The sequence below is a fragment of the Pantherophis guttatus genome, chromosome 6 (genome assembly GCF_059756535.1).
Source record: "Pantherophis guttatus breed Tessera chromosome 6, ASM5975653v1, whole genome shotgun sequence".
NCBI classification, from domain to species: Eukaryota; Metazoa; Chordata; class Lepidosauria; order Squamata; family Colubridae; genus Pantherophis; species Pantherophis guttatus.
In genome coordinates this window covers 24,443,208-24,467,858 of record NC_142068.1, presented here as the reverse complement: position 1 = coordinate 24,467,858, position 24,651 = coordinate 24,443,208, and the positions used below count along the sequence as shown (strand labels likewise).

Sequence of the window (24,651 nt, the reverse complement as noted above, 5' to 3'; positions counted from 1 at the left end):
AGGAACTATTTTGTCAAAACGGGAAAATATTATTTTAAAAATATTACTCTATTAACATTATACATTTCAAATAATATAAATCTCTTACCCTGGCACCAATCCAATTACTGACCCATGTCAGAATCTCCTTTTTTTTACCCATATCCTAAACTAAATTTAAGGCACATAGACAGAAACCAATTCTGATTATTACAGTCATATAATTAGTTAGCAACTAATATATGGGTTTATTATACGTTATTTTAGAAGGTCCTGTATCTGAAATACAAATGGTCTTTACAGGAAGAAAGTCATAGTTATATGTATAGCAAATGAAAATTAATATTTATATATTACTTATGTTACAGTCTTTATAAAAACTATCCCAATTAAAAAGGACTATGTGATATATAACATTGAACAAAAAGAAAAACTAATCAATCCAAATTAGTATCAAAAAGAAAAGATAATCACAAAAGAAATAAAGATAGTTCAAGTTTATTATGACCATTGACCAATGTTTTATAAAAGTATAAAATTATAAAGGACCATGAAAATTAAGAACCAAAGAACCAACTAAAAGCATAACATGCATTAAATTTAAGTACGTAGAGATTAAGTGAAGTTCTTAAGATGTCAAAAAGCAAATAAAAGAGAGTTAAAAAGAAACAATATGTTAGCAATAAAGAATTAGTAAAATTATTAAAAATGCTAGTTAATAGTCAGATGTATCTCTGGAGAAGGCTTTAAATTTGGAAAAGGAGGAAGGAAAGAGAAGAGGACAAAGGAAAGAGGACAACCTGTAGCAAGATAGATGAACTTAGTTACAGCGGTAATTAGTGCACTGTTGGGACACTTGAAAGAATAATATTCAGTGATTGCTATGGGGAAAATTTATCTTTGTGGTATCCCATAGTGAGGAGGCACTGGTATCCCACATGGAACCACAGTGAGGAAGCAAGGAACACAGCAATGTCCAAGTACCACCAAACAGGTCTTGAAGAAACATCAGAATCGGAGAACAAGATCCATGCCATCAGCACTTATGCTCTGCCAGTCATTAGATACTCTGCTAGTGTAGTGAGTTGGCCAAAGGAAGACATGAAAGCTGCTGATGTGAAGACACGGAAGCACCTCACAATATACAGAGATTTTCACTCCAAGTCAGTGGTGGGTTGCCCCCGGTTCGGACTGGTTCTATAGAACCGGTAGTAAAACTGGCGGGAGGCTCCGCCCACTGACCCTGATGTTATCAGAAGCGATCTTTGCATGTGCAGAAGCAAGGCGCATGAGCGAAGCAAGCGCACGGTCTCGTTGTGAACCGGTAGTAAAGATAAGTAGAACCCACCCCTGCTCCAAGTCCAACATGCAGAGACTACACCAGCCGATGAAAAGGGTAGGCAGGGTCTGGTGAGTGTCAAACTACTATTCTGGATGAAACCTGGAGCATCCAAGAGTGTATATGTAAGATGGCACCCAAAGATGAGCTGTTGAGAGAATACCTGAGGCAGCAGCAGACATGGCACAAAGATCAAATTGAGAGAGTGTCATGGCAAGGCAAGATCCTGCATGGGATGTAGCATCGACAGATAGCTAATGTGGCAGAAATTGGGAAATCTACTAGTGGCTGCAAAAGGCTGGACTAAAGACAGAACTGAGACACTAAGCAGCAGCACAAAAGCACAAGAACAGGCACTAAGCACCAATCCCATAGAAGTAGGGGTCTACCACACTAGACAGGACCTGAAATCCAGACTATGCAAAGAGGCTTCAGAGACAGTCCAACATACAGTGTCATGGTGCATGATGCAGGCAGGAACTGCATTCACACACAACCTAATAGCTGGCATTATGTGAACATCTGCAAGTGCAAGAAAATCTGTAAGTGTATGGGCTTAACCCTCTCAAGTCCAGATGGGAGACTCCATAGAATATTGTCAAGGATAACAGGGATAAGATTCTGTGGGACTTCCAGATCCAGGACGGGTAGATACTGGCAAATCAACTAGATATGTTGAAGGATATCTTGAAGGAGGCGGTGGTTAGGCCTCTCCTCAAGAAACCCACCTTGGATCCGACCATTTTAGGCAACTTTCGTCCAGTCTTCAACCTCTGCTTTGTGGCAAAGGTTGTTGAGAGCGTGGTGGCACGTCAGTTCACAGTGGCCCTGGATGAAGCAGATTATCTAGATCCGTACCAATCGGGGTTCAGGCCCGGATACAGCATGGAGGCGGCATTGGTCGCGCTGGTGGATGATCTCTGGAGGGCTCGGGACAGAGGTTATTCCTCTGTTCTGGTCCTATTAGATCTTTCGGCGGCCTTTGATACCATCGAACATGGTATCTTGCTGCAACGCCTCAAGGGGTTGGGAGTGGGAGGTATTGTTTTACAATGGTTCACCTCCTACCTCTCAGGTCATACGCAAGCGGTGTTGGCGGGAGGGCAGAGGTCGGCCTTGAGGCCTCTCAGTTGTGGGGTGCCTCAGGGTTCGGTCCTCTCGCCCCTTCTGTTCAACATTTACATGAAGCCTCTAGGAGAGATCATCCGTGGTTTTGGGGTGGGGTATCACCAGTATGCTGATGATACCCAACTTTTTATATCCACCCCAAACCAGCCCAGTGATGCCCTCGACGTGATGGCCCGATGCCTGGAAGCGGTACGGGTCTGGATGGGGAGGAACAGGCTTCGGCTCAACCCAACCAAGACCAAGTGGCTGTGGATACCGGCATCGCGGACTGAACGAGAAGTTCCATCTCTGACTATAGGGGATGAGGTGTTGCCCCCTGTAGACAGGGCGCACAACTTGGGTGTCCTTCTGGATTCACAGCTGGGTTTGGAGGAGCATATAACAGCTGTGACCAGGGGGGCGTTTGCCCAGGTTCGCCTGGTGCGCCAGTTGCGCCCATATTTGGACCATGATGCCCTATGCACAGTCATGCATTAGTCACCTCCCGGATTGACTACTGCAATGCTCTCTACCTGGGGCTGCCCTTGAAGACCACTCAGAGGCTTCAGCTGGTGCAGAATGCAGCCGCGCAGGTTGTAATGGGAGGATCCCGATACTCCCATGTTACACCTCTCCTGTGCAACTTGCATTGGTTGCCGATTGCCCTCCGGGTGAGATTCAAGGTGCTGGTGTTAACCTATAAAGCCCTTCATGGCTTAGGCCCAGGATATCTGTCGAACCACCTGCATCCAACATCGACTTCCCATCGCCCGGTGCGTTCCCACAGAGAGGGCCTATTCAGGGTGCCGTCGGCTAGACAATGTCGGCTGGTGGCCCCCAGGGGTAGAGTCTTCTCTGTGGCCATGCCCACCCTTTGGAATCAACTTGCCGTGGGTCTTCGGTTGGCCCCTGACCTTCGTACCTTCCGCCATGAGTTTAAGACCTGGCTGTTTAAATGCCCTAGCCAGGACTGATGGGGTCTACTGTTTTAAATTGGTTTTTAGTCTGTTTTAGTCTGTTTTAATTTGTATTTATTGGGATTGTTTCATTGATGTGAGCCGCCCTGAGTCCTTCGGAGAGAGGGCGGCATATAAATCCAATAAATAATAATAAAAATAAAAATAATATAATAGTAGTAGACAAGGACCAGAAGACAGCAGTAGTGATAGCTGTAGCAGTGTCAAGAGACAGGAATATTAGAAAGGAGTATAAGAGGTTGGAGAAGTACCAGGCTTGAAGGAGAAACTGGATAGAATGTGGAAAGTAAGGGTCGGTGCGGCCACAGAGAACGCCCTCATCCTGGGTGCCCCAGCCAACATTGCCTGGCCGAGGGCACCTGAAGGAGGGCAGTCCTATGTGAGCGCACTGGGCGTAGGGAAGCTGGTAGGAGGTGGTCCTGCAAGTACCCCGGGCCCATGCCATGAAGGGCTTTATAGGTAAGAACCAGCACCTTGAAGCGGATCCGAAGGACCACCGGCAACCAGTGCAGCTCGCGCAGGAGAGGTGTAACATGGGAGTAATGGGACGCCCCCCTAACAACCCGTGTGGCCGCATTCTGGACCAGCTGGAGCCTCCAGGTGTACCCCAAGGGCAGCCCCATGTAGAGGGCATTGCAGTATTCCAGACGAGAGATAATGAGAGCTCTATATCCAGAAGAGTGTAGTGCTAGGAATAGCTTAGATATTATAAAGAACCCTCAAACTCTTCCAGGCCTCTGTAGGCCCAAGATTGAGAAAAATACATACCGTCCATAGGGTTGAGAAGGTTTGGGGGTTCTTTTGCTCTTGAATTAGATCCAGAAGACTATTGACCAATGCAGCAACTTTAATATAAGTGTAATGTTTTAATTTTAATTTAATTTAATTTAATTTCCAATTTATATACCGCCCTTCTCCCTGAGGACTCAGGGCGGTGTACAGCCAAGATAAAAAACATAGAATACAAATATTAAAACATTTAAAAATATATATAAATTTTGGCCCGAAAGTTAAGAATCACAAACTAATTAAAAGAATTTAAAAATTTCTTCTAACCCAACCCGGCTTGCTGAAAAAGATGGGTTTTCAGGGAACGACAAGGCATTGAGGTCATGGATTCTTCTTATCTCTGGGGGAAACTGATTCCAGAGGGTGGGAGCCCCCACAGAGAAGGCCCTCCCCCTGGGGGCCACCAGCCTACATTGTTTGGCTGATGGCACCCTGAGGAGGCCCTCTCTGTGGGAGCGCACGGGTCGATGGGAGGTCGTCGGTAGCAGCAGGCGGTCTCGGAGATAGCTAGGCCCTATGCCATGGAGCGCTTTAAAGGTAATAACCAACACCTTGAAGCGCACCCGGAAGACCACCGGGAGCCAGTGCAGCTCGCGCAGGAGCGGTGTTACATGGGAGCGCCATGTTGCTCCCATCACTACCCGCGCTGCTGCATTCTGGACCAGCTGGAGCCTCCGGGTGCTCTTCAAGGGGAGCCCCATGTAGAGAGCGTTGCAGTAGTCAAGGCGAGAGGTGACGAGGGCGTGAGTGACTGTGCACAAGGAATCCCGATCAAGAAAGGGCCGCAACTGGCGAATCAGGCGAACCTGATAAAAGGTCCCCCTGGTAACAGCCGTTAGATGTTCCTCCAAAGACAGCTGCCTATCCAGGAGGACTCCCAGAATGTTATACTGCTTGGGCTACATGCTCTCCAAGAGCAATCCCAAGTAGAGCAGATTGCAATAGTCCAATTGACTGGTGAGGTATGGGTTACTGAGGTCCAGATATTTTAAAAGAATGATATGAAGGCAGGTTCCAAATGACTGAGTCAAGGACTTCTGAAAGCAGAAAAAAAAGTATGGGTATCTTTTTGTTCAATGTTATATATGTGATAAGTTATAAATGGAGCATAAGTAATATACTCATGTCTGATTATTCTTAGTAAAGGAAGGGAAATGATGAAGCAGGAGATACCCATTCCTACTCTTTGTTGTTGTGTGGTAACATAGTCAGACAGGGATACATTTGTATTTTTTTTGGGGGGGGGGATAGCAAAATTTCACCAACTGTTGCTGTTTTTAAAGTTTTAAACATCATAATCAGTGTCCATACACGTTTCCAAATTAACAGTAATAAATACAAATGACCTCAGTTAAACTGTGTGCACAATAAAAATGCATTATAGATTTTTGTATGTATTTATGCTCACTATACTCAGTGATATGCTATCAGTATCAAAATTTTCAGGTTTTGGTGTAATTAATATGAATAATTTAAATTCAATTTAAACTCAAAATAGCTTAAATATTAATTTTTACCTATAAACCTGGGAAAAAGAAATTAGACACAACAACCTGATGTCGGCCTTTATTAAGGTATAAAAATTAAACTCTCAGGAAAATATAAAATGTTTTGGTTCTAAAGAAATTACAGGGTAACTTTTTAAATATCACATTCTTTATTTAATAGTTTGTATGGTTACTGAATCCAACATAAAACAACCAGTTTTTTAATAATTGAAATTACTAATCTCCTCTCCTGGCTTGAGATAGTTCAGTTAAAAATAGATGTAATAAAGTTTTTCTAATCTTAAATTTTGAAAGAAATATATTTCAAACATGTATGGGGAACTAAAAGCTTTTTTTTTTTTTTTGGTATGCTAAGCAAAAGCTGAATTATAAATAAGCATATTGTTTTTCATTTCATGAAGACAGGTAATTCTTTCATCTGCCTCTTGATACCATTGATTTAATATTACTTTTATTGTAATTTTATGTCAAATCAGGTGTGCAGTTAGATGTAAAATGTTACATTTAATCTGTTCAAAAATCAAATTATTTTACCTCCAAGCTACCAGTAGATCCCTCCTGCTAGTTTGTTGTTACATATGGTGCATTTTCTTGTCATGAATACAAATGAAGGACAAATTAGAATCTACAGAGAGCTGACCTAAGTTACAGATTAGAGACTTGGAGGTTGTTCTATTTTAAATGTTTTAAATTACCCTAGCCTCTCTAATCAGCAGAAGGATTCTCATTCTCCTTTCTCTTTTTGTATGTTGTTGATTTGTAGCAGCTACAATGTAAGTTTGATAGAATAATTGTATTTTCATTTTCACTGACCCTAATTTAATTTGCTGCATGAAATCTATCAGTAAAAATGCAATATTTATAAAAATATTTTCTTTGATACAAACTGAAAAAAATGGCATTAAACTCTTACTTATGTGATAGTGTCAGATTTTATTACAGTTTTATTGGTAGTCCTGATTTTTTTAAAAAAAAAATCAGATCAGGTTAGTCAAATTCAAAGTATGCAGTCATGATAGCAGTAATATAAGTAAAGTATGATATAAATATTGCTGAGGGGAACAATTTTGTTTTTTGCATTCAGATTAAGTATTTTGGATTACGATCATAAGTAAGCAGTTGTTTTTAGAGTATGCTTCATAATGCAATTAAATGATACTTTGATTAAATCTGAATTGACCATGGAAAAATTCAGTTGAACTAGAAGATAATTAAAGTACTTGACAGTTCTCTTTTGGTATCTGAAATGAATAGGTATGTGAAAGTTATATAAGAATTTGGAATATAGAGTAAATACACTTGTTAAAGTATTCTCAAATACCAAATATAAATAAATGACCTGTTCTTTTAAATTTAATAAAATAATGCTTAAACCTGTTCCCCAATGTTTTAATTTTTGAGCTTGCATTTTTGTTTTTCATATGTTGAATTGATTAGTTATGCTAGTTAGTAAGCTGTAGAATATTTTATATACACTGGGGAAATAAATTTGGCAGAAAATCAGCATGAGTAAATTTAATTATTGCTCAGAGACCTTTCTCTTTCCTAGCTTAGTGATCCTGAAACTTCCCTTGTTTCACTGAAATCTGTGTGGATGCTAAGCTTCACTTCCCAATTTGTTTCTCCACACAATGATAAGCCAAGCAATTACTGCTTTTTCATTATGGCAAATTTAAAGCTGACTTTTCTATAAAAAGGCAGGGGTGAGTAAATGTCTCCCCTCAGTTTAGTACAAGAGAACTATCTGATAAAATCTAATATTCTGAGGTCAACCTCTAAAAGGGATAATATGGTGTCTTGGCCACAAATTAAGTTCTCTCAGGTTTAATACTAAAACAGGTGATATCTGAGATAAGATCTTTTTCTGACAATGTATGTTATCCTGGAGAGTAATGCAGAGATTTAAGTTTTTAAAGTGTCAGTTGAGAGCTGCTATAAAAGAATACAAAATCATTCGTCTAGATTTCAGCTTTAAATATTCCTCCTATCAATCTTGCCTCCTATAAAGTGAAGACCAGAATGGAAAATCTTTAGACTTTGTAAACTACATTGATTTTTCTTCAATGGTATGAAGTGCTAAATCTCCAAGTGGGAAAGAAGCACCTTATGGCATGAGTAAGTCTGTTTTAATGTGAGGAAATTACATCATCCATAATTACTAAATTTAATTTCAGGAAATCATAAATATTTCTTTTCAATCACTCATTCATGCCTTTTATACATCACTTACCAGAACAATAATGCTATTTCTCTAAAGGTAGAAATATGCCTCAGATCGGGAGATATTCTGCTGTGGACTAATACTAAGGCTCTCTATAGCACTTATTACTAAAATTATATTTTAGAAAAACATATCCAGAATAGTTCTGTATAAGAATTTACAAGAAAATTTGTAATCAACCTACTATAAAAATGTAGACGAACAATTCATATTTGTTGTAATTTCAAAAACAATTTTGACTATAAATATTTAAAACGTGGTTCATTCAGTATAATGTATATACCATCTTAGCAACTATCATAGCTTAGATAGCGAATAGGACTAGCCTGATCATTTGCATAGACCTGGATGTAGAGAAATATCCTATAAGAAAGCAATGACAAAACATTTCTGTATTGATATCAAGAAAACTATGTGGCATGTCCTTGTAGTCATCAGAAGTGAGCATAATCTGAAGATGACATTTTAAAACATAATTGTTTGTGAGGTACATGTCAGTAAAAAAAAGTTTAGACTCTTTCATAATGAATAAAAAGTTGATGAACTTTGATGGGCAATTAATCCCATCAATTGAATGAAAACTATCTCACTAATGTAGCGGTGGCAGTCTGAGAAACTATTATTCAAATGTTCTTATAGTAACTGAGTTTCATGTTGCTATGAAGAACTTTAAAACTTAAATTGTATATGGAAATAAATTGGCAATTGGTATAGATCTCTTAAAACTAGCAAGCTATCTTTCCACTGAGTCACCTAATTAAAATTTTGAGTACTACATTTCTGAATAGTCTTCCAAGGCAATTTCATATGACTTTACAATAATCAAATCATAATGTTATTGTATAAGGAATGCTAAACTACCTCTGTAGAGGAGTAAATGCAATTTGTTTGCTAAATTAGAAATACTCTCTCCCGCAATCCTTGTACTTCAGGTAGTAAAATTAGACAAAGAAGGATTCCCAATCTAAGACCCTGATCTTTGAGGAGGACTGCTACTTCTTCAAAACCATTTAATTCCCTTTTCTCCACTGAAGAATACCCTCTCACCAATGCGTTACCAAGCAAGGTAGCCTCTGTCATGTACTAATGCATTTGAGTTTTGTTTCCTAACTCAAGAACTTTATACTTCTCTCTCTTGAATTTAATTATGTTACTTTCAGACCTTTTCACTAAATTATCAAGATGGTTTTGAATTTTTATTTCTGTCTCTTCTAGCTGTCCCACCTAATCTTGCATCAGTTACAAACCAGTTTGACTTTTCATCCAAAGCAGTGATAAAAAGAAGTGATCCTTGCACAAACCTAGACTAACTCTCTTTAAATTGATGAGGAAGCATTGATGAACGCTCATTATGATTTTGAGCCAACTGTGTATCTATTTAATTATCATGACATCCCTCTCCTGCTTAACTAACGTAGTTTGCTACTGAGAATGTCATGGGGCACTTTGTCAGATGTTTGCTGAATTTCCAGCTATATTATTACAGCATTCCAACAATCTGTTAAGGAAGGTATGTGACAACCAAATGAAATAAGATATTTCAGATAAAGCAATTATATATGATAGAAAGGGAACGTTATTAAGTACCTATTCTACTTAGTAGATACCTATCATATCCACTGAATATACTTTGTTATTCTGATTATTTAATTATTAATTAATTTTTCTGATTTTTATTTCAGTGGTTTATTATTTAATCAGAATGTTTTGGAAAAAATAGAGCTTTCTTCTTTTTTTCAGCACAGATGATAAATATAGGATATAAGTTAAAGTGTATAAACCATGCCAATAAAACCTATTAATTTTACTTGCACTGGGCATGTATATAGCGGAAGGAATCTCTCTCGCTCTCCCTCTCTCTCTCTCTTGAAAGAGAGAGAGAGAGAGAGAATGAAAGAGAGAGACTGTGAGTCAGGAGTGGTTTGAGTTTTAGCCATTTATCCCTTTTGATTTTGCCATGAAGGTGGCACAGTTTGCAGCAATAACTTCCATTTGTAAAGTGAATTGAGGACTCTTACTTTTATACTAATTATTTCCTGCAATTTTGTAAGATAAAGGTCATTGTTGGGCTTGAAGTAATATTTTATTTTCACCAGAATCATTTCTTTGTTGCCTAGAAAGGGCACATTTCTTAGGAAGTTCCAAATGAAGGTTTAAAGAGTTTCCATCTTTCAAATGCAGCATTCATTTATATTGAATAACTTTTAATCAGATGGACATGCCTGATTAAAGAATTCATGTTATTTTATGTGCCACAATTAGAAATGTCTTTATTTGACACAAACAACTTCTAAACTGCTGCCTATATAAGGTAATCTAACATTATGCTGAAGAAAAGGAATATTGATAAGTCTTAAGTTTATATATGGTCAGTTATACCTCAGTGCTTAGTTAAATGTCTTATTCAAAACAGACATGAGACTCAATTGTTTTACCTATAGTCATTTCCTTATTTGTTCTACCTGATATTTTCATTTTTGTGTATTTTTGGAATAGCTTTTTTTATTATTAAAAATGATGATCCTTTATAACAGAATGCCAAAGTTTTAGCAAGGTTAGGTATCATTTTATTTTACACTGGGTAGCTAAAGTTCACATTGTTTCCTAATTTAATTGACTGAGAGCAAGATAATATGGTACAGCAGAGTTCTAGTGTATGAGGTCATGCCCAGATAGCCATAATATCTTAGAGTGCTGTACTCAATGTTACGAAAATATATTTAAATGCCCTTAAGTTCATTAGGTATTGCCAAAGGTCACGCTTTATGTTCAGTTAGTTTTATTAAAATTCATTGTTATGATAGTGACCTGAACTCTAACTGTGTGGTCTTTATCATATTAGAGTGTATATACTGAAAAAAACTCCATTTGAATTTTAGATTCTGCATGGTTTAGTTATTGCTTTATTAAGGAGAATTAATTGTAAACACTGTTGTAAACTAGTAACTAAAGCACCTTTATTTTGAATAAAGAAAGATTACATTTTGAATAACAAAACATTCAGCAGAAAGTCTTGTAAGAAAGAGTATAAATTAGATATATATAAAACTACTTATATAAACTGTAGGATTTATGTATTCTGTATATATAAATTCAATTAATTTTTTGCAAAGGTTCAAACAGTATCTAAGCATCTTAAATTATATATGCACTTCATGATTCTGGAACATAAATGTTGTTTTATTAGCCTGAAATAACTACCTGGTGTTGAATTTCCAAACAATAGAGAATTTATAATATCTGGTATCTACGTTATTGTAATGTATATTTTTACCATGATTTTATGATAGAAGTGAATACAATATAAGAGATTTAACAATATATTTATATTATAGAAGTAACATAACAAAAAACCAAAGCATAATTTACTCAGTTTCATCATTGTAAAAATCATTGATTTTTATATTATTATAAAATTGTAAAATTCATTGATTTTTTATATTATTTATATTATTATCCCTTTTCTTAAATGATCAGTTTTTATAGCTTAGATGGTTTAAACAATGTCCAAGTTTATTCTTTTCCATTTCTTTCTTTTTTCCTATTGTATGATCTTTTCTTACATGGAGAAGTATAAAGTTATCAGCCAGTAATAATTAAGACTAAAACTATATATAGCTATTGCAAAAACCGATAAAATATAGCCAAATAGTTTAATTTTAAATTAAATTAAAGAAAATGCTAGATAGAACTTATAGCAGGGTGTTCTGTTTCATCATCTACCTCCTAAAAACAATATTTGTCTTCAATATAAATTTAAATTCTAATCATCAAAACCATTCATTCATTTTTCAATTTTTTTTCCAAAGCAAACTTTAAAAATATATACAGTTCAAACCAGCCAATTTCAATGATAGTATACAACCTATAGAAATATAAAATAAATTAAAAATCCAGCAACTTAAAAACAGCCTGAGCATCACTTTTAACTAGAAGCAAATCAAAATAGACAAATGCTACAATGCATTTAAAAAATTAACTGGGAGAACATTAAACATTATCTTGGAATTTAACTAGTGGCCACAGCCAAGTAAACCCAAATTATTGGTCTACACCCAAATAGATCCAACTATTTCATACAGTTTCAGGTGCTACTGGCTTTGAGCTTGTTCAGATCATGTTCCTTAAAACAAGGACTATGGTATGTTTTATTGAGATATGGTGGCCTGTGTTAACAGTATATTGCAACTCTGATTGTGTTTTTCATATCCTTCCCTCTCAAAGCTCAGGAGGTCAGGAAAGAGTCAGCCTGAGTGTCATCCTAATATTCCCTCTGTTCCCAGAGTTTAAGGTGTGTTTCTGCACTTTACGTTTTTGTAACATTTCTGGTTATTTTCCCCAAGGTAATTTCCACAATCCTACACGTAGTCCCTGGTCAAATACATTTGATTTGTCATCAGCTTCCTGACCAAGTAGGGTTTTAAAGGACAATATAGGACAACAGCAGATTGTTCATTATTATGGCTGACTAATGTCCACTTGTCAATGGCACTCTCTTACGTTCTGTAACCTGAACATGAGTAACTAAATCATATCTACCACATCTAAACAATATCATAGTTGGGATTTTTGGATCACATGAAGAAAGGTACTCCTGTTTGTGCAATAATACTGTGAAACTTAAGTTCATTTTAATAGAATTAATAATACCAGAATGGCAGTTTATTACAAAATCTCTCCTATTTCTTAAATGCTGTTTTCAGTTTAGTAGTTATAAAAATGAGATGTGTCTTTAATATTGGGCCCTATTGATCAGAAAAGGTCAAGAGAATGCAGTATACTGCTTGTATGTCCTATTATTAAACAGAAGCTACTTACCAATTTCACTATTGTTTTTTTGCAGTTTATTTTAGAGAATGAATAGTTTTATTTACACACTACTAGAATTTAATGTAATTTAATGCAAAACTGCTACTGCAGCACAAGAAGACATAATAATAAAGATAAAATCATAAAGGAATTAAGAGAAAATTCTTCATTACTTGTATTGAAGATCAAAATTAGTTTGCCATCTATTAGTAGTATGAATAATTGGTTAATCAGAAAGAAATCAAGGATTCCAGTGGTTCCTTCTGGTACACTTTTTTTTTATTAAAGAAGAAATTATTAGTTAACTCATTATTCTTAAAAGCTTTCCTAGAATATATGTACTTAAATAAGTAACTTGTTTTATACTTGCCTGCTTTTCTTCTATTTGATGCTGTCTGGCTCCAAATGAGACTAGGCTTAAATTCATCTTCCGCATTTAAATGAATAATATACACAATTTATTACCAGCAATATTCTTTGGACATTCTTTTATTATTTATTTATTTTATTTATTAAATTTATATGGTACCCATCTCCTCAATTAGGTGACTCCTCAATTAGGTGGGAGGCTTATAAAGAGTAAGCCATTATTATCAAAAACAATAATTCATTTCTCAGATAAACTTTGTAATTTGCTAGAAGTTGATTATTTTTAATAAAATAAAGATAAAGGTCTGTATACTATGGCTCATAGAATAGAGCTTCTTCCTATTTACATTTCCTGGCTCCATTTCCTCAGTTTTTGGACCTTAAATAAGCCAGTAGCGTTTTTTTTAAAATCTACATGTATCTGTTATTATTTCCTAGATACCTGTGTGGAATATTGCATACTACAATCTGTCATAACTCTATATTGGGTTTGAGTTTCTGAGAGTAAGGCTTTAAACTTCCATTTATTTACACCATTTGGTCGATTGGGATTTTTATGTCAAAAGTGTTAGCTTTGGGGTATTAGTTATACAAATATCAGTGTGTAGCTATAGCCTGTTAGCCATCAATTGGATTCAGAAAATCAATGATCTTAATAGTTCCTTATTACATAGTTGATGCATTTGCAATAGTGAGTTGAGTTACTGTCAGTGAATAATCAATTCAGTTTTGTTTTTTTTTAAACCTATTAGCTGATCTCCGCCAGAAACTGTTTTCTATAAATTCAGCACTGTACTGGGCAAGTGCAATACTCTGTAACATATTTGAAAGTTAAATAGGAACCCCAAACTCAGTGTAAAATACATTGTCTTTATTAAAAGGCCATCCTAGAGTGAATATGCTTATCACTGAAAATAGCAGATTTTTTAAACAAAAAAAAATTCTGCATGGAGTGTAGACTCAATTGCAGGATTAAAATTAAAATAGCATTATACTCTGAAATATATTTAACAGAATAATAGAGTTGGAAGGGACTTGGAGTCTTCTAGTCTAACCCCTTGCACAAGCAGAAGAACCTATATCATTTCAAACAAATGATTGTCTAATCTCTTCTTAAAAACCTCCACAACTTCTGAAGGCAAGCTGTTGGACTGATTAAGTGTTCTAACTGTCAGGAAATGTGTCCTTATTTCTAGGTTGGTTTGCTCCTTGATTAATTTCCATCCATTCCTTATTTGTCTTCTGGGACAGCAGTTAGCTAACTTTCTAATATATACAGATAGTCCTTAATTCATAACCACAATTGGAACTGGTATCTCATTCATTGAGCAAAGTGGTAGTTAAGTGAGACATCATGTGGCTGCCCACATGATTGTTTTGCTTAAAAACTGCAATCCCGGCATTCCCAATTGCAGTCATTAAGTGATTGTATAAAGTCCCAGGTAAGGAGTGCAGTGAGGTGGAGGAGATCCAGGGAGGCTCTGCTCAGGAGCTGAAAATCCTTCCTGCTGAAATCCAAACAGGATTTTTAGCTCCTGAGCAAAGAAATATTCATGGATACAACCCGCATTATTTTATGGCTGAATCTCTGGCTGAATCTCTGCTCTTTGCTGTCAAAGGAGGTCATCTCCTGTCCGTGGCATGGAAGGGATCTCATTTGGCAGGACGCAGGAACAGAGCTGAAATCTTCAGTATTTTGGCTTTGTTTCTGCACCCTGCCAAAGGAGTTCACCTCCTCTTTGGGATGCAGTTCTTTCAGCCAGCCTCCAGAGATGAGAGGGAGTCCTGTTGGTAGATGGCAATAATTTGCAATTTTCACTGCTGTCATCCTCATAGGGAAGCTGACAAAGATTGCAAATGGTGACCACGTGATCATGGGATGCTTGGCAACCTGTTGTAGGTATGAACAGGTTGCAAAGCTACCAGACCATAATCTTGTGACCACAACATTTGTGGAGGTGGAACATTTTGCAATGTCTAGAAAAGCACCCTTTCTATCATAATTCTGGACCATCATTAAACAAAGGTCTTATGTCAAGGACTACCTATAGAGGTTGTGTAACTGGCCATCTCCATCATGAAATTTGTGAATATACCTACCACATAATCTCAGTTTCAAATATGTCCCCTGTATAGAAAAGTTATTACCCCTGCAGTAGACCAATTGTTGAGTTCATCGCCCACATTAAAATTTGAGTAATTTAAATTCTCATGGTAGTACTTGGATGTCTGTCACCGCACTGTTTCTGGTTGAGGAAATACATTGGTTCAGTTTACAGGTGATTTGAGATTGAGTAGTCCTGCAGTCAATTACAAAGACAGATAAAGAGTTGGCTGTGCAGATGCACACACGATCTAGAAATTTCAGACAAGCAATAGCTTTTTGTCCAGAGTCAAGCAAACAAACAACAAACAAATGGCAAACAAAACACAGGTTCAGGGGAAAATAGTCCACAACAGCCAAATACCAAAGAGGTTTAGTCAGCCAGTCAAGTCAGAGACCAGAGAGCCAAGGAAAAAAGTAGGAAGGAGTTATTAAATCTCTTATTAGACAGCCATTTGTCTGAAATGGTATAGGATTCCTTCTTGAGCTGAGGGTTGGACTAGAAGACCTCTAAGGTTCCTTCCAACTCTGTTATTCTGTTAAGATCTTAGGTTGGTGTATTGCTTTCAATAGAGGGACTATCATTGGCAGCTATTCTTAAATAAGCCAGATGCAACTGTGGTTATGACAAGAGTTGGAGAATATATTTCTCGAGAAGCTGGGCAGATAGCGCAGAAACCAATTAAAGCCCTCAAAAATATCTTAAGTAAGCCAAAAGACCTAATAGCTCAAGAAAAAGGTCCTCTATATGCAGAGTAATGACCATAACAGCCACTATGTAGGACAGACAAGCAGAACTCTGTGTATTTGTAACACAGTCTGTTGTTTGTCTCTGACAGATTTTCGAGGTATGGTAGTGTTATCCTTTTCATAGCTTGCTAAAAACAACACACACTAATTAACTTCTTCATTACCAAAGTAAAAATCCCATCTCCACAAAGTAAAAACTCTGTAACAATATTATTCAGATGAACACCAATGCAGTGCATTAACCCAGAACATCAGAAAAAGGAAACTAACCATCTTTACAACATCCTCCAACAAAATGGATACCCACACAACTTAATCAAAAAGTGCCTGATCACTCAACACCGCCTTTCCACAGTACCAACAGTACAAGCTATGAGGAGGATAACACTACATCAATGGTAGAATCTCTGTGTTATATTCATGCTGTATAAGATCAATTTATAAGCATATCTGTGCTAGGTGAACTTACTATATAAAGTTTTTTTATTATATAGATATAAAAGATAGAAGTAGCTAGTAATTGCCTTTAAGAATAGAGCACAAAGCATTACCTTGGATTTTACAAGGCTAGCAAGCAACAAAAGAGCAGTAATTTATGAGCTCAGTGTAAAAGAATAGCATAATTACATTAAAAATTAATGCTAATGAACACTAAAATGGGGAAGGTGGTTATGATGAAAGTTTGTATTCATCTTCTCTGGTTTGAATGATGGCTAGTGGCTTGATTAATGGCTTAATTTCTATCAATTAGTGGGGGGGGGGGAATCTCCTACGAGACAGGGTAAATTGAGCATTGAATTACATATCATGCTTTTGTGTGTTGAGAAAAAAACAGCTGGGTATATCTGATATAAGCCACAATGGCAAATGTGATGTGCCCCACTATGTCTGCATTAGCTCTCCTGACAGGCTGGTTGTACGTGGTTATGGGGTGTTTGGAGATGGCTGGCAGACAACATTCACTGGCAAGTTATTGAGAAATCTGCAGCTTTTCTTTCCGTAGAATTTTAATTAGCGTCAATAAGAACTCAACAATGGAAAGCTAGCAGCAGTGGCAGAAGTTGTAAATTGATCATAGTGCTATGTAATTTTAGACTCTTTTTTTTTTTTGGACAACAAATATCTTGCAATTTTAAGGACTTTATAATTCATAATATGGATTCCTATCATAAGTGTTTCCTGAAAGGCAATAGCAGATCAAGAAAGGGATTTATCTTTCTCATGTTTACATTCCAAAGTCTGTAAGATTTATCTTTGGCCAAATACTCAGAATAGCTTTTTCATGCTCCAGAAGTACCATGTTTCCTGTTTTCTTCCACATCATTTTGTGACCTTGAATAAGCTTGTAGTTTGAATTAAGTTAACAAATGCAATGACTCCATTATTTTCAATAGAAATGCAGAAGAGTGAGTCCTGAGAGAATGCAGTACTCAAAATTGACGGGTCCTTGGTGCTCTCTGAGCTTGGCTGATTTTTTTCCACACGTTTCATTACCCAAACTTGGTAACACCATCAGTGCTACCTAGTTTGGGTAATGAAATGTCTGCAAGAAAACAACCAAGCTCAGAGAGCAAGGACCCATCATTTCAACCCTGAACATTCTCCTTTATTGGTACTTAAAATTGAAAGAATTGTGAAAATGTGTAATACATGTAACCAATACTTCAAATGCTGTGATTGCAAAAACAAAAACAACATAATGAAGAGTGATGCTGCTCTATATGTATCTCTGTATTCTTGACAACTGAAAGCATTCAGTATAAAACAGGGGTGTCAAACGCAAGGCCCCGGACCAAATCCAGCCCACAGAGTGCTTAGATCTGACCCACGGGGCTGCCCTGGAAACAGCGAAAGAACAGCCCATGGTACCTCTGCCAGCAAAAATGGAGTTCAGGGAGGCCACGTGCAGCCCCCAAAGCTCCATTTTTGCTAGCAGAGGGTTGGAGGAGGCTGTCACGGCTGAAAACGGAGCCTGGGAGGACCATGCGCAGCCCTCTTGAGCTCTTGTTTTCATTGGCAGAGGGTTGCAGGAGGCCATCAAAGCCAAAAACAGAGCTCAGGAGGCCGTTTTCGTTGGCAGAGTGTTCAGGCCTCCACAGGCGCCTCCGACACAAGTGACCTCAAGCTGGCCATGCCCACCCCAGGCCCCTAAGGTCAAACACAACTGTGATGCGGCCCTCAATGAAATTCTGGTATAAAAGGTGCTAACAAATTTATTTGAGCCTGCCTCATGTTAAAAGTGCATGGTAACTGATTGTATATTACAGAGGATCCAAGTCCACATTCAGCCTAAAATACAGATTTCCTTACCAATATAGTAGAATAAGGTCTAAATCATACGATATATCATATCACTCCTGTTATATCAGTTCTTTCTCTTTATGTGCTCCAGCTGCATCATCAAGATCATACACATCTCTTTATATGTTGCACTTGTTTTAATGCTTAAGGCATTAGCTATTAATGCCATTTCATTAATAAACCCATGATACTAGCATATTCCGGTGCAGAATTTTGTGTAATAGGAGCTAAATAAGAGTGTGTCATAAAATGCTTATTTCTTAGTTTTCTATTACGTATAGAATATTTGGGTTTTTAACACATACCTTTTATATTTTAATCATTTTTCAACTTCCCTGACAGTTTGAAATTCATTTAATTGCTAATTCCTGCCAAGTAGCCATTAAAAAGCTGAAAACCATGCCCATTAAACATTGTTATGATTTTGAGATTAATGAAAACAAATCACATGAAGAGAAGTAAGGTGCATTTTTATCCAAAAAACAAGGGCCCTTAGGATGCATCTTTTCATTTAACTGGTTATATAGTGCCATCTGCTGCTTTCAAGAGCTTTCATCTACAGTACAGTAGTTATGACCTACAGATATTAGCCATGTGGTTTGAACAGAGTGATTGAAATTAAAGACTTGGATCAAGGCATTACCAAAGTCCTCAAAAAAATTATGTTGGATGTTTTTCTGTATATTTATGTTTTCCTATTTTTTCCTATTTAGAAGCAAGCACAACTGTAATTCTTCTAGATAAATGATTTATGTATGAAAAAATGCCTTCAACACATCAGTCACCAATATAAATAGTTCTATATTTAAAGTCTGCCTAGAGTGAAAGGACTTGCTGTCCAATGAGTTAGTATTGATTTTTTTTGTATCCTCTTAGCTTTCTGACTCCATTATTTTTGATTTTACTATGAAATATATATCCTTTCTACTGACATCTGACAAACACTATATGGAAGTCATTTTATCTACCAATAATGTGTTTGTCAACAATATTGTAGACTAATGGATGCTACTTCCTTCCAATCTCTTTTTATGCAGTTAATGTTGTTGAAGTAATTCAGGAAAACATTCTGTGATTCTATTTCCCTTGAGGAACATGTCCCCAGATTATAATTGTCACTTGCATTAGAGTACTTCAAATATCTGAGTCATGCCTTTGTCTATTTATGGTTTCCTATTTTGAATTTATACTATAAAATGTTGGTAATATTTGACAGGATGCATACGGACTGCATCATTTTTTTCTACACCGATTGTGATAGGTTCATGGGTATCAGAAAATCAGCATGCATAAATATACTTGAGAAAGAGTACTTGCTTTATTTTACTATAACAGTTATATGCAAACATACTTAAAAAGGAAGGCTACCATATGATGTAAAGGGCACTGATAGAAACATTGAACATTGAAGAAGATGGATTTTCATGATCTAAGGATTTCTATTATAGTACGTCCAACCTAACAAGGACTCTCTTTCCCAAATCTTTTCCACTGTTTTAGTAAAGGCGGTATTCGGTGGGTATACTTTAACGAATACTTAGTGACACTAAGTCATTTCTGTTGTGGCTCACATCATTTAATAGCTTAGAACTATAGTACCAAATATAGTCCAGCTGTAGAATATGATAACATGGGAAGAGGTTTGTTAATATTTCTTCCATTATTTGACAAAGTGCAGCTTTAAATTTTATATTCTGAAAAATTCAATCTACTTATCAACAAATTAGCATACATCGTTTATATAAATCAATAATGAAATACTCTAGAAGGATTGAGTTGTTTAGCACCATATCAACTGAATATATTAAGGAGTATTTGGTGTTCTGATACTTTTTAAGAAAAGTGCTTAAGAGATTACTAGATGCCCTTAACAACAACATGCTCTTAGGCTATGCATTGACCTTTCCCAACTCACCAACTATCTCACACCCTTGGGTTCCCCTGTCATCTGAAGGAGCTTTTTCTCATAAGATAAGTTCTCTTTGGGATTCTCATGTATATCAGAGTACATGCTGTAAATGGAATTCCTATAGTAATTGCTGTAGAATTGGACTTTCTGGCATAAATTATCCTTTCAACATTTTGATTCTGTGAGTATATTCTAATGCACCTTGTTGTTGCACTCAATATGTTTTATTTGCCCTTATTTCATTTCTATCTGTATGAACATATGTATGTGATGAATTCTACCCTGGAATTATTCAAATGTTTCCTAATTGCAAAAATATTGGGGAAACTCATTTTAAAAGTTGCATAAGAATATTAAAATAATATACATGAATACAGTATTAATACGGACACTTTCAGACACAACAGGTAACAGCATATCGCCTACTTTGGCTTAGAAACTGTGTTTTCCTCCTCTTACAAACCAATTACTTTTGTTTGGAGGGAAGATGGCATTAAAAGTATAATGAAATTTAATTGGGGGGGGGATTCAGCAGGTCATCCTGCGTGTGTTTTATATAAATGGTTGTTTTCTTTGTTACTTACAAATAGAATTTCATTGGAAACACCATTGCTTATCTTCAACTTTTCTGTTTTCTTAGTAAAAGAAATACGATAGGAATATATTACACAATACAATATTTAAAGTGATGGTGAACAATATTGACATTGTACCTTTTTCCATAGATCAAGCCAGTCTTGTTGAGCAAGTAAAACGAGTCAAAGAAATTGAAGCAATTGAAAGTGACTCTTTTATTCCACAGACATTCAGATCGAGCAAAGAAGTCAAAAAGGTAACTTTTCAATATTTCTTTCTTTGTATAGGATCCTTGTGAATCCTGTGGTGGAACTATATATTAATGCAACTATCATTGACATTGACTGTTTATACCAATATTACCAGTACTGTAGTAATCCTAATCCCTGGCCATTTTAAGTCAAGTACAGATTCCACTTATTACATGACACTGTATTTATATGTGAGAAATGTACTTTATATTTTGCAATAAAATATATTTTTCAGACAAACACAAGGTTAATTTTTTGTGCAGAAGAGGGGGATCTGATTTTCCTTTTCCAGCTGTGAAATATCCCAGAATTTCTCCTCAGTTCAGAGCTATCTCGAGAGTAGAATTTCATATTAACCAAGCTAAAAGGAAAAAGAAATTCCTGCTCTTTTCTTCACACATTATTTGGCACAGTTTTTTGCAGTTCTTTGCTTTCTCACATTCTTTATTGAATTATTTGTATAAAACTCTAGATACATATATACATGCTTGAGGTACTCCTATATATTATTTACTTTTATTTCAATTCTGGCGATCGATGGGATGACAGATATCGTAGCCAGATCCCCTTCACATCCACTGAACAGCTTCAACTGTTAATCAATTATATGTATAAAAAAAAACAATATAAGGCCTTCCTGGGGGATAAGAAGATCAAAGCCACAAAAGAGAAATGGCAACTGATGATTCAGCAGTTAATTTTTGAAAGTTCAGCAGGTCTGCTACAAGGCAAAGGTATTCTCAAATGATTCATAGCAGAATTAGTTCATCTATAAAGATCGTTTTGTGAATACATTTAGGTCACAGAATCTGCTGATATCAAAAGCGAACCGGGAATTACAGAAGTGACAAACATTGGTGTTGCTGTTACTGAAAAAGAAGTAAAGCCTGGAATTATTCCTACTTCTATCAAATACCAAGATGAAAACTCACTTGCCCATCCCAATGTAAGTTTGCTGATTATGGCAGTCTTTGATTAAAATAATTTATAAGGAGTGTAGGAGATGAGGGTATGTAATCTCTTTATCCATATATGTATTTGTTTTCTTTTTTAAAAAAAAAATACTCAAGAACTTCCATAAAATCCTGACTAAATTTGTAGCATGAGCAACACTATGAAATCCAACTGCTATATTCAGATATACAGAAGATTATTTTTCAAAACTTTTTTTACTTTTTATTTTCAGATTAAATAATAGTATAGTCATTTAGATAAAATACATTTAAATTCTGTCTGGATACTGCAGGTAGACTCAAACATGGCTGCAAAATCAGCTACCGGTAAAACAGTGATTTCAGACATTGCAATTTTAATATAATACTGACCATGAATGTTGACTGTATCTCCAGACTCAGTTTATAGGAGCTTATACCTTGAAAGCTTTAAGGGATCTAAGATTAGATTCTTTTGGATATATCTTCCCCCATATGAATGTGCTGAAATTTGAAATTGATTATATTTTCTATCTTGCCATTATTAAAAACTGGGGTATATAATTTTGGGGGAGTAAATGACTCACCAGTCTTTGCACATCAACGTTGTTGCCTCCTAGTAAGCTTCTGGGTGCAATTCAAGGTTCTGGTTATCACTTTTAAAGTCCTACAGTACATGCCACAAGGCCAGGTGACTTGCAGGATTACGTTTCTCCAATAGTTTCGGTCCATCCCATAAGATCTGGCATAGTAGGCTTGCCCCAGGTCTCTTAACTCATGCATCCCACATGAATGAACAAGATGAAACTGTGTCATCAAGTTGACCACACGTGGATGCATTCTTTATTGTGGTTCCTGTCCACTGTAACAGCAACACTCACTTCACCTTAGAGATCCTGGCCTGGTTGGCTTTCTAGAAGGCATTGAAGACCTCATCCTTCTGTTCTGTGTTATGACACAATTTTGCAAGGAATCACTTTTTTTCAATTCTCTGTTGCCTTATGACTTTTACATTGTGTTATTTATCTATGTGTTATTTTATCCAGACTTGCTGGATAAAATTTATTTGTAAAGTTAATAAATAAATCCTATGTCATTTCTCTTTCTACACTGGAAAGCAGACAAGGCATGAACAAAGTAATGACTAGTTCTACGACAAAAAAAAATCTATTATTGATTTAATTTGAATTCAAATGAAAAAAGAAGACATGGTTGGTTCTTATATATTTAATATTTGTCCATCAGCCGTATTTTAATGGTACTTCAGGAGATCATCTGGAAATTCAGGGATTTTCAGAGATTGAAGTTGTGGACCCCCAATTAGATGAAACAGTTGTTTTACAATTGATCAATAATCTAAACTTTGTTTATGATAACAGGATCCAGTAAGGCTTTATTGCATACTGATTCCCAGTAAGATCATTTGTACCTCTCTTTAATTTAAAAGTCACTGTTCCTGGCATGGTAGTAGAGATACCTGTAATTCATATAGAAAACTTTTTATTAAGGCACATAAAGGTCTCTCTAAGATTTTTAAGAATGTACCTGTTCTCCTGAATAATTTCTCTGCTTAAACTTCAGCTTTGTAGTCATCTTTTGCTTGTTATAGCTTGTTATTGCTTGTTATTTACAGGTTTTAGAGATACATGGTATCTCTACAATCAAATTTCTCTCAATGTTTGGGCAAAGAATTTGATTATTCAGTGCAGCTCAATGGCATTCTATGAATATACAGTGCATTCAGAAAGTATTCAGACCCACTTCACTCTTGTCAGTTTTGTTATGCTGCAGCCTAATTCTTCAATTACTGAAATTTATTTTTTTCATTAATCTACACTCAGTACCCCATAATGACAAAGTGAAAACAGAATTTTAGAAATATCTGTAAATTTATTAAAAAGAAAAATTGACAAAAGTGAAGAGGGTCTGAATACTTTTTGAATGCACTGTATATTCTAGTACTGATTTTGGCATTAAAAATAGGTCTGATTCAGAAAACACCAGAATTTGATAGAAATTGAAATCACTTATGTTTGTAATTGCACTGAAATGCATCATACATTCCTTGCTAGTAATGCATTATAGGGTTGAATTTAAAAGATGACTTCAGATATTCACAAATCTTAATGTCCTTATCTATTTAACTATGCTGTATACTTATTTTCTTCTTCTTTTTCTTACAGTTATTTATTGACAAGGCAGAAGCAGAAGAAAGATGGTTCCAAAGGCTGATGTCTCTTCGACAAGAGAGGCTAATGGGCAGTCCCGTGGCTTGAGTGAATTAAATAGCCAACATACTTTCCTTGCGTTCCATTGTATAAAATTTCATGACACAATTGAATGAGTATATAAATATTGCCTAGAGTGAAGGTGGAAAGTATGAGAGGAAGAATATTTCTGGAATCAGCCAACAGATTTATATCATATTAAAGGCATTAAGTGAAAGAATAATGACTATTACTTTGCAAAACAATTATTTGTAGAAATATTTTATGGAGTTCATTTTCTTAGTGTATTCCTGTTGTGGTTGAGATTCAAACTGCTTTGCATGTTATTTCATACCTGATGGGGCAATTCAACGTCTTCCAAGGGCAGTTCTTCTATATTGGCAATTATGCATGAAAGACCTTAACAGTAACAATGTATAAAGAGAAAGAAAGAAAGAAAAACATTATCTTCCTACCTAATAACGTTTTGTGACTGAAAGCTAGAACAACAATGAGAAAACAG

The 24,651-nt window shown here is 36.1% G+C and overlaps 1 protein-coding gene across 3 annotated transcripts in view; it reads left to right on the top strand.

Moving 5' to 3' along the window:
• RSRC1 (arginine and serine rich coiled-coil 1) overlaps positions 1-24,366 on the top strand; it is a 131,694-nt gene extending 107,328 nt beyond the window's left edge. For all 3 annotated transcript variants that reach the window (XM_034439134.3, XM_087872108.1, XM_087872109.1), the window contains exons 8-10: positions 20,888-20,994; positions 21,789-21,935; positions 24,105-24,366. In XM_034439134.3, coding sequence (XP_034295025.1) covers positions 20,888-20,994; positions 21,789-21,935; positions 24,105-24,197 — 347 coding nt within the window. In that variant the 3' untranslated portion in view covers positions 24,198-24,366. The remainder of the gene's footprint in view (positions 1-20,887; positions 20,995-21,788; positions 21,936-24,104) is intronic.
• Positions 24,367-24,651: the final 285 nt, after the last annotated feature.